The sequence below is a fragment of the Notamacropus eugenii genome, chromosome 5, assembly GCF_028372415.1.
Source record: "Notamacropus eugenii isolate mMacEug1 chromosome 5, mMacEug1.pri_v2, whole genome shotgun sequence".
In the NCBI taxonomy this organism is placed as follows: Eukaryota; Metazoa; Chordata; class Mammalia; order Diprotodontia; family Macropodidae; genus Notamacropus; species Notamacropus eugenii.
The window spans coordinates 233,558,007-233,577,104 of NC_092876.1; the positions used below are offsets into that span (position 1 = coordinate 233,558,007).

The 19,098-nt window shown below is 35.2% G+C and overlaps 1 protein-coding gene across 3 annotated transcripts in view; it reads right to left on the reverse strand.

Moving 5' to 3' along the window:
• SLC25A12 (solute carrier family 25 member 12) overlaps positions 1-19,098 on the reverse strand; it is a 115,146-nt gene that overhangs the window by 77,083 nt on the left and 18,965 nt on the right. For 2 of the 3 annotated variants that reach the window (XM_072612304.1, XM_072612305.1), the window contains exons 4-5: positions 12,205-12,320; positions 2,859-2,998 (exon numbers count right to left, since the gene is read on the reverse strand). In XM_072612304.1, the coding sequence (XP_072468405.1) occupies positions 2,859-2,998; positions 12,205-12,320 (256 nt within the window). Of the gene's footprint in view, positions 1-2,858; positions 2,999-6,654; positions 6,759-12,204; positions 12,321-19,098 lie in introns of those variants that run through there. The other variant, XM_072612306.1, reaches the window with a different exon arrangement.

The following is a 19,098-nucleotide window of genomic DNA, read 5'->3' on the forward strand; positions in this document are numbered from 1 at the left end:
ACCACCACCAATTTTGGGTGAAGGGAGGCACTTAAAGTAGATCTTTATAGAAATCTCACCCTTATTACCAATTTGTTTCTCATTTTCTTTCTCTCACTCCCAAGAATTTACCATCTTCCTAGATACTCAAGCCATTAAGTTGGGAGTGATAGTTAAGAATGCTGATATTTGTCCCCAGACATTCCTCAAAAAAAAAATCTGATCTATTTGTAAAGACTGAGAAAAAAAATTTTCAACATTAAGGCATGTTTGGATTTGCTTGTCATCTGCAAAACAGCATTTAGTGCAGGAAACTGAAAACCCAAACAATAAGCCATATGGACTCATCGCAAATGACAGTACAGAATAAACCACCTGCGTTCATTTGCAGGCTTCACTTCCCCCACTGTACTCCAGTCATTTCCCCCCAACAGCCTCCAGAAAATGAAGGAGTCTTAGCTGACACTTGGTCCTACTAGATGGTTGAAAGAAAGCATTTGCTGTAAAGCAAGAGAACAATATACACAATGACTACAATTATGTAAATGAAAATAACACGAAAAGGCAGCTGAACTCAGATGAATTAAAATGAACAATCTTGATTTTAGAGAAGAGAAAGGAAACCTACATCTCTCCTCTCATTAGAAGGTGGAAGACTACAGGTTCAGAACATTACATACACCTTTAGACATGGATGCTTTATTAGTTGATGTGGCTTAACTAAATTCAATTGAACAGTTATATTAGGAAAATGAATGACAAGAAGTCATCAATATAACATAATTTATAAAGTGTTGCTATGTGAACATTTTTGGAAAACTCAGAGAAAATCAAGGTAAAACCTACAACCTAACACTTTAAAATGCCGGGTGTAAATATGGACCTATTACATAAGGAGGGGATGAGTGGCATTTGACAATTCCCAACCATATATACCTTCCACCCTATCTTTTTCTCTCCTTTTTTTATTCTTCCCTCTCCCCTTCCCCCAACCAATTCTCACTGACTATGCTTTATAGTTGCTGTTTGGATTCAGTCAAAGGGCTGCACTTGAGGACCTAGAGAGTCACATGTGGCCTCAAGGTGAAAGGATCCCCACCCCTGCTTTAGGACTTCATTAGACAATCAGTGGTAAAGTATGTCAAAGACTTAGAAGTTAGATAAATTTATTAAACATCTCATTAAAAAGGGCTTTTTAAATGATCAAAAATATTAGGAACCATTTCTTAAATCAATACTGTCAAATGGGCAGGGTACCTTAATAAAGAAATGGGAATCACCAGGACTATACTACAATACAAACCCAAAACCCAACCTCAAAAAAAGAAAAATGTTCCCCACCTAAACCTGCAGGAAGGAGAAAGGAGAGAGGTTTGGGCAAATGGTAATAGACTCTGAGGTGTTTACCCACCTCCTTTGTTGAGGAAACAGATTGAAAGAGAAGAGACAGATAGATGGCAGAGAACCTCACTAACACTGAAATCAGTATTTCAAGTTGAGGATAATGGTTGCTATAGGTGGAGGAAGGGAAATTAAAAGCATAGGAGAAAACAGGATTGCTGCTATAGGTAGCTTGTGGTGATGGTGTTGGTGGTGATGGTGATGGTGGTGATGGTGCTGGTGGTGATGGTGCTGGTAGTGATCATGGAGGAAGATTGGAAGATGCCCACCTGGAATGATGTTTGGCCTTAGTGCCTTAGCAAGATCCATTTTCTTTTACTGCCAGTAGACAATAACCTCTTACACCGGTATGCCCAAGAGAACAGAGAAGAGCTGAGAAAGTGCTACTAAGGTCACAGCTGTCATAGACCAGACCTTAGTATCTGTTATACCTCAAGACCTCCACTATGTAAGACTCTCCCCAGGGACAAATACAGCTGAGGAGGAACACAGCACACCGATAATGTTATACAGGTAACCATATTTCCCACAGGTGCATTGCCTTTTACTACAAAGGTTTCATTTGGCTGTATAATTCTTCCTGATATTAACATGGTCAGTAATGTGGTATAAGGGCCAACTTAGGAACAGTTCAGAAGCTGAGATAGTTTTTTTAATTGGTCATCTAAGGCAATATCAGAGGGGCAAGAGGAGATAGTGCTCCTGTCAGGATTACTTACAACAGCTACCGCCTTCCTGCCTCACAGATCCATTGGCTTACTTACTGATTGTGATAATATCATGTCCCCTCTTCCTCTGCCCCCAGACTCCTTGCTAAATCACTCAATTTCATCACCTCCCCCAGTCTTTCATGCCCAAGCTTTAGCCTCTTAGCAAGAGCATTGGTAGCAACAGAGAATCCTCAGAGAGGGTAAGTGAATTGACTGTAATCACACAGTTGGTGCCATGACAATCTAGTGATCAGCATGCCTTTAGTTTTGTAGTGGCATCAGAGCTATAAAGGTTATTTAGTGCCACCTTAGAAACAAAATAAAAGGCTATTACAAGTCTGATCTCATGGAATCCACAAACTCAGGAATATAGGTGTCCCTCATTTGATTTTTTTTTAAATAGGAGCAGACATATAGAAATAATACTTTGAGTTTTATAAAACTCTTTACATACATCATCTCATCTGATCTTTCCAACCAAAAAAACACTGTGCAAAAAGGCACATCCCTCAGATATGAGGAAAAAAGAAGGAAAAAATCGGTTGGCTTTACAGATGATAAAATGGTTGGAAGAGTGAGAATAAAAAAGAGAAAGACTAGAGAAATCATTCACTCTTACTAAAAAATAGAACAAAAGCAAAATCTAAAGCCTAAGTGTGCTCGAATATGCATTTATTCTTATTGCATTGTGAAAGTGAGACTCGGAATGATCTTAATTCAGAATAAGAAATACTTTATTAACTCTAATTATAAAAAGAAATAGCTCACCTGGAGGAACTGAGTAAATTCTGAGTAGGTAAGATGTTTCTTCCTGTTATGCCCAAAATGCAGGCGAATAAATTCACAATCCCAGTTAAAGGGTATATGATGATGAACAATTGTCTGTCCAAAAATTTCTTTGACATTTTCTTGGGAGGGAAAAAAAAAGTCAGTTACTTTGAGAATAAACAATAAAATCCACCATAATGTTCCTACAGAAGAAAATCAGAGAAGTTTTAAAAGTCAATATCATCCGCTTCTATTAAGATTAACTGCAAACTTTTTTTGTCCTCTCAGAAACATGCACAGGAACACAATTGCTACAGAATATAATTTTACACTTAAGATTGTGTACTATTACATATAAAGCCACAAGATTCTTAATTTCTCTTGATTTAATTTTAATTAGGAAGAGATTTATATCTTGCACAGTAAATGGCTGCTACTTTGCATTCAGGTATAAAATCAATAGTGTTTTCCCCGTTCCTCAAGGAGTCGAATTAAGCCCTTTATCAGAGGCATGAATACCTAAATTACAGTATAATGCAATATTTGTCATACTAAGTATGGTTTGATTGAGGCTTGATTATTACATTCACACTAGCCTGAATATGTCTATTGAAGATAGGTATAAGGAATGCCACCAAAAGCATATCATTAGCTCAGCAGCAAGCACCTTATTAAAAGCTTCTGATATTGTCAAAAAAAAAATATGGCCTTGACACAAAGCTTCAAAACTCCCATAAAAAGCCATGATTATTAGTCTCAATTATTAAAATGTTTTAAGATAAGTGAAATTAGTGATTCACTTTTAAATAAAGAAGGACTAAACACAGAACAGTTACTCTTAGACAGGAACCAGTCAAGCTGTGTACTGTACAACGAAAACCCTTAAGTCTACTCTGATGGCCTGTCTTCATGCACTAAAAAATATCATTAACGTTCTTACACAGTTCAACATTTGTAATAAAAGTCAATTCACAATTGACAGATCCTTTAATGAGAATAGACTGGGTATCCTAATTTAGAAACTAATGCCCAAAAAAGCGATCATTAACAAGGCTTAGAAAGCAGGAAGCCTGTTTTACTGACATCTTAAGAACCAAAATTATTTCCAAATTTAAGTCAATTTTATTGTGAAAGGCTGGTACTACCAATAACTACCTATTATAATGAAGAATCATCAAATACAGACATATTTTATTTCCTCAGCCAACTTATACTGTTTCCGGCTCCCCCCAATGACCTCCACTGACTTCACTAAGATGATCTTTGGGTTTGTTAATGGCTTTACAGACTGCCTTCAATGTATACCTTGAATACCTCTTTCCTGATTAAAGCAAAAGAGTTACTAGGAGAGTCCTGAACTGGAAATCCTGTTGTTATTGACTTAATATAACCAATCTTGAACTAAGTCATAGCAATTATCAAGGTCAGAAGAAGGCATTGGATGTCACTGGGGAGATGGGATTCTTTCTCTCTCTCTTTATCTAATGGAACACAACATTCATTTCTTGCCCTGACAGCTAGGAAGATTCTGATCTCTAAAATTGTATCACGTGGATTTTCATCGCCCTTGATCATGAATAGGGTTACAATCTCCAAAAACAAAGTCTAAACCCAAGAGTAGCTTGGAACCCTAGCCTCTACCATAAAAAGATTATCCTTAAATCTAGAACTGTATTAAATTTCTACTTCAAAGCACATTATAACTCAACTAGTTAAGTTAAATAAAAGTAAAAGACCTCTTGCAAATCATGAGGGTTAAAAATATTTTAGCAGACCAAAACATAAGCTGTCAGGGCCAGTGGAACTTCCAAGTGGGTTAGCTCCATTCTCATGATTAATCATTTTGATGTCTGAAAACAAATGTTCTAGAGTAAAGAACATGAAGGAATTGATGAGGAACAAAAATGGCTGCTGTCAATTAAATGACAAAATATTAAGATGAATTTTTACATAGCCAAAGAATTTGAATGGGAATATTTAAAGAAACAATTTCCAGAAACCTCAGTTACTGGTTTATAAAGCGTATACTTATTACCTACACTTAATTTTCATTGAACTGTGGGATAAAGCAGACTCTCATAAAACTACAGCATTTCGGCCTCTCAGAGGAGAAACTGGATATTAAAGAGGTAAGTTGGCAGTCATGGATACAGAGAGCTATCAATTCAAGAAATTCAAATGGTCCAGTAAAATAAGTGTGATTTATTCCCCTTCCCAAAGATATAATTTATAAGGCAGAATTTCAACTTCAATGGGCACTTAAAAATTAATTGTTGGCAGGAGAAAGCTAGTTAGAAAATGCTAGGTAATTAGAAGTATTATTTTTACAAACTCTCCAGCTATTGCTAGCAAATTCTAAAAATGTCTGTGAAATAGAATAGCCTAAATGTATTCTAAAGTGATGGCTTTGATAACACAAAACAACCTATTTCAACACTTTCACCTTTGGAGAGTTCTCATAGTTCTTTTCCAGATTTAGGAATACCATTTTTCATGGATTTTGTTTGACTGCTTCCTACTTCTCCAGGTCAACTTATAGCTTTAAGTACTCAATATAAGCTTCTATTGTGCTCATCAGAGTAGAATGTGGTCTGTCAACTATCCCAAAAATCTTTTAAATGGTTATCTTTGACCTGCTTATGGTATTCAATTATTGTTACTGGGGCTGGGTAACAATTTTTTACCTATTCGGTAATTTACCTATTTGATATTTTTCCTTTTTTCCTAACCAGTTTTTCCCTGCTGCAGATTTCCTAATACATGTTTAATATAAGGTTGATTAAAGCTACAGAATTAATTAGTGACTATGAATCATTTATCTGATTGGTGGCTTAAAAATCCAACTCTTATTTATCACTTAACCATTACCAGGATCCTCTTATAAAAATCATACAAAGGCTCCAGAATTGGGAAATAATTCACAGGAGGCAGCTCTCGTGTGTGTCTCTCCCCCCTTTCTTTTCTTGACTGGATTACACTCCTGTGATGTATTATCTCAAGCAGTTGGCTTTCTTCTTATCTTATCCAGTTTTATTAGGTCCTGTGTGACATGAAAGGGAACACCAATAATCTCAAATACACCCAATGCAACTGACTAAAAGAGCACAGCAAGGTTTTTCCAAGAGAGAATCCCGTCTTTCCAGAGGCAAACAAGAGTCTAAGTGGTCACTACCTCGAGTACTATTTAAATGTAAATGATATGATCAACTTCCCATGATTAAGTCATGAAGACCATGGGTTGAGGTAGTGGGTTGTTTTGAGGTTTTGCTTTTTTAACAATAGGCTGATACTGTTAATAGGAGCAGGAATCAATATAAATAAGCAGGAAAGAGAAATGCTAAAATTTTCTGACACAATACTGTCAATAAACCAACCTCTCGCTTCCTGCAGAATTTGGCTTAAGAAATACTATTTATAATTTCCTTTGATTTGGAGAATTGAGCCAAACACATAAGTGAGATACAACGATGCTCTCTCTGATGGTATGAGAGGCAGCACATTGATTTGGCAGGAGGGGAAAAGGGGTAGAGACCAGGAAAAACTGTGTTTTGGAGAAAATTTCTACAGGCAGAGCATTAGTGATTTGAGCTGTGTTAGTCATGTATGACTAATGCAATATTTGATTACATGATAAAGTATATTATAGCGCAGATGATGTAAATGTGTTTTAATGGCGGTTTCCAATTTCCCCGTCAGCCCAACTGCTATCCCCCATATCATCCACCCTCATCCCACCCCTTTTTCCTTACAGGAGCCTCCTACTATTCTTGTTCACCTTTCTGCAGTACAAAATTACCTCTGACCGGGGCTGGCACTCTTCTCCAAGACTGCCACCATGCCTGCTCCATGAATGAGCCTGGAAGGAGCTGCTGTACCAACGCTGTGGCCAGAGAACTCCTCCTGTAGGTATACAAGCCATCAGCCCTGTGACACAACCCACCTACCATCAGCCCAAAGAATGAGATGTTCGAGGTCATATTTATTCCAAGGATTCCAGCCCAGGAGCCATGGCTATGAGATTATAGTCTAGAGACCAAACAGTTGTTTTGGTGTTTTTGTTTTTGTTTTTTTTACTTTTAGTAAAAAATATGTATATGTATATATACACGCACACATATACACATATTTGTATATTTGTATTATCTGAGTAGCTGAGTTCCACCTTGAGCATCTTAAAAAGGCTTTTTTGAGAACTTCCACATATGTAATATACTGAATATCCTTAGATACAAGTCGAAAAAAGAAATGGTGAGACTTATGGAACCTAGATTTTCAGGAGTTTAATGGTTGAGGAAAAAGAGGCTGGTGAGACAGGAACCTAGAACTTATAGAGACAGAAAGACATAGCACTAGCCTGAGGGATCAGATACCTGAGTTCTATTCCCAAGGACATCATTAGTTCAGCTAGAACAGATTACTACCACCTACTGTATCTCCAAGGGTGAGGGAAGCAGAAGAGACATTTAAAATTGCCCATTACCTACCTTAAAGAGAAAATGATGTGAGGATTTATCAATGACAGCAAAGCATTCTCAACTCTAACCAATCTATGTGCCATTTCACCTCTGAGATAATGCATCTGTCACTGTAGAAACCAGATGCTTCAACAAGTACACGTGTTTTATCATAAAACACTATTAGAAGAAAATCATACCAGATCCCCCTTTGCCTCAAATTTCAAGCTACTATAGGACCAAGCTTTGAGAATTATATATGGCCCATTAAGGAATGGCTAAAGGCCACCAAGAAGAATTCCACATCTCTCCTTGAATGGTGTCATAGGTACACTCAGCTGGTGCTCCAAAAGAAAGGCATCCCATCATATCATACCCTTTGCTTTTTCTCATGTTTACTCAGTTACTCAATTCCTGTTAGAACTATGTATTCTTCCAGGTCAGAATTTCTAGTTCTATTCATTAGAGGTATAGCTGCTGAGTTATAAGATACATGCTGCATCCTACCAGACTCTTTATGGAAACTGCAGACACAATAGTTATCTGCCTAATCTGCTTCACTCAGGTGTTCCTACTGCGGAAAAAGGCAAAGCTTTCTAGCCAGGCAGAAGTGAAAAAGAAAACTCAAAATTGTGTTTTAAACTACCATACCCTAAACCACAAAGTGATAACCAAATAGAACCCCTGTTTCTAGAGAGCACTACTTTCAGGGGAGAGGATGTTTTCTTCAAAAGAGATCATTTGGAGAGTTCTTTCAAAAAGAATATTTTCAAATAACTAAAATTCTCCAAAAATTTCCTGTGTAAACCCCCCAGCTCTTTGCAATGAAAATATTTTCTGTGGATGAGAATTTATAGAGAGAATGTAGCACTTTCAAAATGTCTTGCATTCATCTTATTAGTAAATAGGTAGGACTTCAGTTATGAATGCTTCACTGTTGAGGTGATAACTCATTTTGGCTAAATCCATTATTGATAACCATTGCACCATACAGCATAATTGCTAATCCAGGGCATGTCAATCCATTCTATTGAGCAGAAGTAGATAGTTTTGATATGAGTTATACAATAAACTGTCATGCATTGCCTAGCAAGCTCAGTGGGCAAGCGCTCAGGCTACTAGAAAGACAGGAGTTATATAAAAGCCATCAAGCAGTTATACACAGCTTGCAATGTTAGAAGTTTTGCTGAGGGATACATATCAAGGAGAAACAAAGAAATCATGACTACATTCACACATCACATTCACACTTAAGAAGTTCATGGAGTCTTGTGCTACCCTAGGAAATAGTCAAAAATTGAATACAAAGACTTCTTTGTAAGGCCTCTCCCCCAAAGGTGAGCATCTCTAGCAATGCAAATACACCACCCCTTTCCTGCCCAAAGTGCTATACAGAGCCAGATACCAATAAATGGGCAGTGATAAAAGTACGGGTTGTGTTGTGTGGTTTTTTTTTTAATAATGACTCAATATTTTGGCTCAAAATCATGGTATAGCAAATGAGAACAAAGGCTATAAAAAGCTAGTACAGCTTAGCCATCTCTACGTAATGTATAGACAAACACAACTATTTATATGTATACTGGCCAAGGAACATATGTCTTACATACACAATAATTAGATATATGTATTAAGGCAGATCTATTTCTTAAAGAATACAGACAGATGAAAACCAAGTGCTCAAGTACATTTATGTAATGCAATCATTAACAAGGTGAGTTACCAAGGACCAAAGAGTTTCTCCTGTTCTATTTCACTCTTCATTCATCCTCTCTACCCCGGACCTATATCCTTATCTCTCCCATCAAAAAAAAAAAAAGAGAGAGAGAGAAATGAGCTGCATAAACAAAGTGCCAACCTATAAAACTGACTGGTGAATTGTGGTAGGATTCAGTTGGGTTTAAAATTTCCTTATATATAAAATATATACATAATGGATAAGCAGAATGCTATCTTTCACCTTTCTTTGTATCCTCAGCACTTACCACAGTACCTGGCACATAATACATGCTTAATAACTGTCTATTGACTATCTGTTATTCCCTTTAGTAAAATAAAGGTGAAACACAGATGAAAAATCTCATTACAATCAAGTACAAACAAATATCTAAATCAGGAGTTCTCAAATTTTTTGGTCTCAGGACCCCTTTATAATTAAAAAAAAATCATTGAGGACCACTCCCCTTCCCAAAGAGTTTTTATATAGGTTATATCTATTAATGTTAGAAATCAAAATGACTTAATATTATGAAAATAGTTTTGGCCTCACAGACCTCCCCCCACCAAAAAAAAGTTTCTGGGACCCCTGAGAATACCAAGATCACACTTTGAGAACCAGGGATCTAAATTTTTCTATTGTATATAAACTTTGTAATACTGAATATTATTAGAAATTATCAGTTGTCAGAAAGCTTGTTACCACTTCAATGAAAATATTTGTCACAAATTGTAATATTAAATTTTGAATTTGTGATAAGAATGATACTGCTTCAAGAAATCAAATTTAAAATTCTTTCTTACAGTATTTCATTTATTAAGCTTTAAAGCTGAAATTTTCATGTACTTAAGATCATCAAAATGTTTTGTGTTGTGTGTATAAAACAGGCAAACACTGAATGAACCTAGGAAATGGTAGCACTCAAAGATATCAAGTATTGACCAGTAAGATCAAATAATTGTGTTGGAACCAGGGTCACATTATAGCAAGACACAACTATCTTCACTCCGTATTCCCTAAGAATCCTCCCATTCCACAATTATGAGACCTAAAAATGAAAAGAAAATTAGGATGCCACAGGGGTAACAGTATGCACTGAGCAATCCAAAATGCTTAAGTGTTTTTTCTCTCTGCAAGCAGCTAGAGATACTACATTTGGATTTGATTTAATTTTAATTCTTACTTTTAAATCTTACTCTACTAAAAGTAGAAGCACAGGAAAGAATAGTTAGGCATACTGTGCCGTATTATAGTTTGAGGGAATGTATTAAATTTTAAAATGAGGCCCTTTGTGGGAAGATGCAAGAATTGCAGTCATAAATCACAAGCCCCTAAAACAGTGCCTCACACCTAGTAAGCACGCAATAAATATCTGTGAAACTGAACTGGTATCAAGAAACTGCTCAGCTGTTTCCTCCACTGGTTATAAATCTAATTATTTGAGCTGTGGCAATTTCTTGGGCCTGTGTTAAGAGGTTGCTGGGATCAACTGACTCAAGGGCTTTGTTTTTCAAATGGAAGGTTGAGAGAAACAATAAGATGGGAGGCAAAAGAAACAGAACCACAATGCCAGGATGGAAAAGGTGAAAGAAGACAACCTAGCATAGGTTTTCAGGAATTCTAATACCTCCATGAGAGGCAAATGGTTAAATAGAGGCCTCTCTCACTAATTCTGAAGTATTGTTCCAACTACTTTTGAGGCATTATTGCTCCAGACTTGCTGGAACACACGGTTTTGTGTGATGCCTACAGAGGAGAAGACAGAAAATGCGACATTATTAATGCGTGCAGGTTTAAGGATGAATGGACAGTGGGCAGAGGCTTTGTTTGTGCTTTTTACTAGCTGCAGGAGAAAGGAGTTCCTAAAGCAAGTTAATATTTTTCATGAGACAGAAAGACTACAAAAGCTACAAAGCAAAAGAAAATATGTGTCTCTAAAAGACATGGGATGTTCTCAAATTACTGAACTTAAAATTTCCATCTGTATTTATCAGGAAAGATCTTTGATATACACAAAATCCAACTAGCTTAAGAGAAAGAAAATTTAGGGACAAGGCAAAATGTATAATTATAGGCTTACCAACCAGGCTCAGTGGCTCTCTCCCAAGTTACCTATGCTTTCTCACCCTTCTTATGGTGATAGTAAACCTCCAAAACTAGGAGCAAATTTAACTTTGTGCTTATCATGAGGAGACTGATTTGATTTTTTTTTATTGACAAAATACCACAGTAAATATTTTGCATACGTGGCTCAGGAATGGCCTCATTATCCTTTTAAAAAATGGTGCCAAAGCCACAACAAATAAGGAGCTACAAATTCAAGAAAATAAATACATTTATCTTTATTGAACAATTTTATTCTGTTGCATGAAACCACTGAGGTACCATACTTCACAGTCCATTAAAAAAAAAGCTACTCTTTATGTTATACACATGCCAATCTTTGTAACTATACAGATATTAAAATTTTTCAAATGCTGACACATTGTTAACAAGTCTTTATCCTGGCTTGTATGCTGAGAAACCATACACTCCTCCTACTGAGGGAATAAAGTCAATTTCTATATCCAACAAAGAATAACAATTATTTTATGTTGCTCTTACTTTTAAGACAAAAAGCTAAAACTGGGGTGTACAGAGGGCTAATTAGACCTTAACTCACTCCCTCACTTCATATCCCATTCTTCTCTTTTCAAATAGCAAAGTAACAATTCTCCAGTGCTGCTATAGAAAACTCCTGAACTTCTTACCCAGAAATCCCTTAAAGAATGGAGAGGATTACTCCATGCAGTTCATAGTCTATTTCATAAAGAATTTTGCCCAGGCTGGCCCAGAACAAGAAAATTTTGTAGAACCTATTTTAGGAATGTGAAAGTGTCAGTGATTCAATGAGCTGAAGTAATTACATTCCTGGATTCCTTAATCTTTTGCAACAGTCCTAACGCTCTGAAGAAAAGAGAACAGATTTTCTATTTTATCTGTGTAAATCCTTTTAGGAAATTAGCACTGCTCTTAATGACTGAGGTCCTAAATACACAGCAACCTACATCCACTCGTGGGTATTGGAGTTAAAGACTGGACCAACCTCACTACCTAGTTCTTGAAAGACATTTTTCTTTCTTTCTTTTTCTCTCTCTTTCCTTTTTACTTTCTTTCTTTTTTTTTATATCCTTACCAAATGTCACCTCTCCAGTTCCACTCTTGTCAAACAATTGGAAAGCTACTATGAACATAGCATCTGGGGCACACAAAACAGACTCAAATGCCAAAAACTCTTGATAGGAGATCAACCTAAAATAAAATATAAAAAAAATTGTCAGCTTTCTAGAGACTTAGTAAAGGCAGTAGTACTTATGGCTGGGGAACACTGCTCTGAAACTACATTCATTGAGCTGATAAAGTACACAAAGCATACGTACATATTATGTGCATAATTGTCCTCCCTAAACAGCTTGCTGCATAAGTCTAATGGACACACATACACCTGAGATTCCTAATGAGTGGCATTACAGTAACATTATGCATAATGTACATATATCCACATGTTGAGTCTGCACCTTTGGTATGCTTATGTTTTTTCTTCTTCAAATTATTATCTCTTAGAAGCTGTATTATGCAAAATGTCCACAATTTGATATGGACTATGAGTCAGCAATACTTTTTTAATAAATATATAAGCTAAGCTGCTTAGGAAAAATTTCTGCCTGGATGAAGGAAAAAAATTTCCTGAAAAGGAGAAAATATAGACAATTTTTAAGTAGTACCTTTAGAAATAATAAAAATATTTATAAACAAACTTCTCTCCCCACCCACCAATTTAATGTGAACATTGAATTAACTATAACGCCTAACTGGCAAAATTTCCCAGTTAGAATAAAAAATGAATACTATAATTCAAAGGATTATTGTGGAGGAGAAGGCAGTGAAAATAAAGTCAAGGGGACAGAGAAGCAAAAAATTGCGTAAGAAACTAGTAAAAAAAAAATGTACTTTAAGATTTTACACTTCATATTAATTCCAAACCCAATTTATGTTAAAAAAAAAATCATGAAGTTCTATATTTATTGGAATAACTTAAAATACAGAAGCTTAATTGTATCTACCACATAGATGCAATATAAATAATAGAAGTATTACAGTACTTCTGTGGTGCTTGCTTAGAAAGCAGCTCTATGAAAACGTTGCTCCATAAATTAATGAGAATGACCCAGTTCTTCTACACACAGCCTGCTTCACCATGCTGCCTTTCTGTTAAAACAAGTAACTAAAACTCCTATCAGAATCTAGGATAAAAATACCCAGTCTTCAAGTACAGGATGAGTTTGGCCATATAACAAGATGGAATCCTAAAGGCACTCCCAACATATTTACAGAGTACTATGGCTAATTTGTAGTAGTGGAAGAAGTTTCTACACCATGAGTTCCCTACACCAACATACCTCTCCTCTCCCTACCCCTCCCCCCCAAAGTGCAAAGGCTAGATAGCTTAAAGCATCTCTATAGTCCATGAATTCACCTGAAGTGGACCCTAGGTCTACGGTGACAAGTTGGTCTAACGAGACAAATGAAGCTACATAACTTTGTGAGACTGGAGTCTCAGAGATGACCTAATCCATTTTATAGGTGAGGAAACTGAGGGCCACAGAGTTTAAATTATTTGCCCAAGATCCTAAATGTAAATGTAAATGGCAGTGCCACGAAACAAAACTAAATCCTTTGATATCAAACCCTATGAGTGTTCTATTATAGCATACTGCATGCCTTAATTTCATTACCATCACTCAGAAAATTAAAAAAAATGAATAAGTTTTAATGAACGAATTAATATGCACATAAAGGCAAATTTATAGTATATATGTGTGTGTGTGTGTGTGTGTGTACACACACACGATTTTAAAACAAGTAGAGGCTGAGCAGATTATAAATGAAATGCCAAGATCACATTTCCTGAAAAGTGACACCACCATTTAAAAGTAATAGTTATAGGTGCAACTACTTACTGTGATAGAAATAAAATAGCATTAAAAAGCATGCCATATGTACTAATCACATTTCCTACTATTTAGGAAACAACTTAAATTTATGAACTCTTCAACTGATTCTCAAGATCCTTCAAAGAAGGGATAATTTTAAAAGAATGAAAGCTCAAAGATGGTGTTTTTACTGAAGGAAAATAAAGGTGACTGAAGAGGCATTAGTATCTACCTACCCATAAGACTCTCTTTTTGATGCTGGGTTTGTTTGGCTTTTGGATTCTAAACTTAACACCAAAAAACATTTTTTCCATGTACAAAGTAGAACTGAAAAAGTGGACTGCACATGAAGCTGTAAGTCTGTATTAAGTGCATATTGCTTTTCTTTTAAAAATAAATCAACATGTTATAGTCAAAGCTGCCCTACTTGTTTGCATTTCCTACTGACCTTCCATTTCTTTTGTGTATTTTAGAAATGTTTTTCAATTATCTTTTTTCTTACTTTTTTTTTACTTTGCTATTGTTAGTTCTACCCCCAAAAAATGAAGAAAAGAAAAACAAAACCCTTATATCAAATGTATTTAACCAAGCAAAACAAATGAGCACATAGACTGTGTCAAAAAATGTACATCTCCATATTTACATAGTGCCTACTACAACTTTACAACATTGCTGGGAATAGACTGAGTGCATCAAGGGCATGCTTGACAAAAGGGCAAGAGGTAGCTTTCACAGATGATTCTTAACATCTGTGATAACTAATAGAATTGAAAGCAAATAAGATCCCACTGTGTTAATTTATATGAAAACATGTGACTCAGTAGAACAAAAAACAGGTTACAAGACAAAAAGATATACATCCAACTATATGCACATCCATCAGAGTCATAAGACTCTATGAGAAATGAGATTAAAGCAAAAAGCATTACTGACATTAAAAAAATGTTAGAGAGAAAGAGAGAGAGATCCACTGGCCCAAGGTCATTACTAGTGTCATGGAAAATGTGCTACGTAAGGTCAAAAGAAATATTGTGTGGATGGTGAAGTTCTCCAAGCTCTATTTGGAGAAAAATTAATTTCATTAAGTCCCAGAATATTACAAACCCTCCTTAGAGAAACAGCGATATGAAAGATCTATCTAACTGTTCAAAGAGGAAAAAACAAAGTGAATTATATTTCATGAATACAAGTTTTTAGAATTGGTACTAGAATAAACTGGACCCAGACCTGGGTCCCTTGCTAGTACTCAGTGCTTTCAATGATGCCAAACTCTGTTGCAACAAAAATTAAGCTCCATATTCTTCCTGTGATGCTACATGGATGTGAATCTTTAAACATGAGGATCTTAGCAGAATGCAAGTTATGACCAAATCAGACTTACATGTGTGATATAATATAAACAACATTACTGAGGACCTGAACATACAACCTGAAAAGTGGTAGTCGGGTCACAAACTCAGAATGAGAGATAAAAATGAATATTGAGTCATATATCAGTGCCCTTGAGATTCTAAGTAAAAAGGGGATCAACTGGGTATCTATGCTACAGGGATTTATAGACAATCATCTACAAGAATCACAGAATAAAAAGATAGGAGGAATTGGGCTACACATGGAAGGAAGGAGTAAACACAGGTGAAAATCATAGGGCAAAACTGTCAAACACTAAAAGTCAGACTAAAAGCCTGCTCTTTACTTGGATTTCATACTAAACAGCCCCACTGCATTCTAAAAGTATCACTTGCATAAGAAAAGCTATTAAATGATAGGAAAGGGAAGAGGTGGTGGGTGGGTGGGAAGCATTATATGGTGCCTACTATATTCCTGTCACTGTGCTAAGAACTTTATAAATATTTTCACATAATACAAATATTATCTCATTTATCCTCACAACTGTGTGAGGTAGGTACTGTTATTATCCTTATTTTATAGTGGAAATATATTTAATATGATTATACATGTATAACCTATATTAGATTGCTTGCTGTCTTGGGGGAGGGAAGAGAGGGAGAAAAAAATTGGAACTCAAAATCTTATAAAAGTAAAGGTTGAAAACTATCTTTACATGTAATTGGAAAAAATAAACACTATTAAGTGGGGGGGGGGGAGAGAAAAAATAAGTAGGGAAGAAATGGCAAACCACTTCAATATCTTTCCCAAGAAAACCCCAAATGCAATCACAAAGAGCTGGACATGACTAAAATGACTAAACAAAAGCTAGGTTCCCATAAAAATAAGCAATAATAATTGTTTTTCAAGTTCTAACTAGGTTAAGGGACTTTTTTATTTCATAGGAAAACAACAAAGTCATATGGTGGCAAAGCACAGTATTCTGTGCAAAATTCAATTCTTTATACTATCATTTCTTTGTATTACTATTTTTTCAGAGATAGATTTCAAGGAAAGAAAATTTCCATAGGAAATATTTATCATACTTAGTATACAACATACTACCTGAAAGTTTGGCATGAAATTAGAGGACTTGTTTTCTGGGAGAAAAAAACACAATGTATTTTATTAAGCTTAATCCTTATACACATCATTTCCTATCTGACTCCCATACATACCACTCCTACTTGGTCATGGAACATCTTTTACTCCTTCTCACAATCTTCTCCTACAAATCTATTTTTATTCTTGTTCTTACCTCATCTATACCATCTTAATTTCCATTCTTTATCTTCTCTATAATACAATTTCCATCCCTTTATATAGTTCCTTTTCTGTTGTATCCTTCCTTTATAGATTTTGGTTTTTGCTTTTATGTTCTACCATTGTCCAAACATGTACTCCTGAAATATTCTGCAGTCTTTACTAATGAGAGGAATGGAAAGGCCATAAAAAAAAATACCACCTGAGACAGGCCCAAATATAGTTGTATTGTTAAGTAGTTAAAAACCACATATTTTTGCTCTGCATTGAATGTAATTTATTGAATGCACTGAATTTATTTATTTTTTAACCTCCTAAAATAATTATGTAGGAAACCAACTAATCTCATTCAATGCCAGCTTTCAGGCTATCTACTCTATTCCTACCTACTATAAAAATATGTACCTTAATCTATCTGTCAAACAAGGAATTGTCTCAAAAATATTCCCCTTAGAATCACAAGGATCAAGACCTAATCCAAAACAGTTCAATATTGCGAAAATATCAACGGGAAAGGATGATATTTGAGCTATTAAAAATTAAGATAGTAGAGAAGAATTTAGCCATTTCTTATAATAGCAACTGCATTATAAAAATTCAAAGCCTCTCTTCCAATCATCCTCACTTTGATGATGGTGTTTAGTGCCGTGAAAATTTGAAAAAATATAAGATGCTTCCACATTTTTTCCTACTAGTTTCCTAATAAATAACAGAAAAGATATTAAGCAGTTTATTCTTAGTTAATTCTTGTACTTGTACTTCTCTTTCTTTTCTTTTATGCTTTTCACAATTTGGCCTGTCAGTGGTTAATTATTCTATTTATCTACTGTATACATAAGATTCTATGATTTAGAAACAGAAAAAGACCTTAAAGGCTGGCTAATCCAACCATCACATTTTACAGATGATAAAATTGAGGACTGGAAAGGTCATGTGATTTGCTCAAAGTCACATAGGAAGAAAGCAGCATAACTGGGATTTGAACATGGGTCCTTGGATTATATATATTATATATTATATGTATTATATATTTCATATAATGTTGTGTTGTCCAAGAACTACTTGGTAGTCACGAACTGGTTTACAACCAGAACCACTGCTCTTTCCTAGGGATGCTCTGAATAAGATCAGTGAGGAACTGGGAGTATCTTTTTCTCTCCTCATATGGCAATATAAAACATAAACCCAATTTATAACTCTGCCAGTCAAAGAACAACTTAGAACAACCATTCTGATAGACTAAAAGTGGTAGTAAACACAGAAACCAAAGATTAAATAAACTGCTCATTTTTATTACAGATTAGGTGACCAATCAAAACTGATTAAAACTAGGTATCTTTTGAGATATCCATACTTTTCCAATTAAAATGCCCAAAAAGATAGGTTGCATAGTGAAGAGAATTCTAGATTCAGAATCAGGAAGCCCTGATTCTAACTGTTGCCTCAAGATACTACCTGGTTTTGTTATTGTGAATAAATCACCTAACTTCTATTAGCCTTAACTTTCTCTTTTGTAAGACAGGGATAAAATGGGGTTTATATGATAATAAAATAAGATAACCTTTATGTAAAGCATTTTGCTAATCTGAAAGTGCTACATAAATAACTTTTTATTAGTGTCATCATTATTACTATTACTGTTACCTATGAATTCTATATTTCAGAAAATCGTGCTGAAGGAAAAACTCTACTCACTCAATATGGTAAAAGGATTATAACAAAGATGTTGGAAAATCTCAATACTCCTTTGTTTTATTTAGGATGTTCAATTTAAAAAGTAAAAGTTTCTCCTAAAAAGTAAATAACCAAATATATGAAAAGTTTTCTCCCCAAAATGCAAACTATTCATAATCAAATGAAAGTTTGCTCCAAATCTTGAGAAAAAACAGATTTCATACTCAACAAGCTGGCAAAAATTATTAAAGATGGAAATATTCAATGCTAGAAGGGCTCAGGGAAGAAAGATTAATATACTTTTGGTGAAGGTGCAAATAGGTCTAGCCATTCTTGAAAACAATTTCCAATTATGTTATAGAACTGACTAAAAGGTTCATGCTGTTAGCCTAGAGACCCCACTGGTGATCATATACCCTAAGGAAGTCAAAGACAGAAAGAAAGAACTCACATATAGCAAAATATTCAGAGCAGCATTTTGGTGTGGTAGCAGAAATCTAGAAACAAAATGGGCAACATGCATTGACTAAGGTACAGCTAAACAAATTTCAGTTCACGAATTTCACAGAACTTTATTGTGTAGTCAGAAATTTAAGGAATTCAGGGTAACATGGGAAAAAATGTATGAACTGATATAAAGTGAAGTAGAACAAAGAGAATAATATACGTAATAACTATAAAAACGTACAAAAATGATCAAATGAAGCTGAATGCTGAGTGATTATAATGAGCAATCTTGGTTCTAGAAAAGGAAAGCATATGAATCTTTG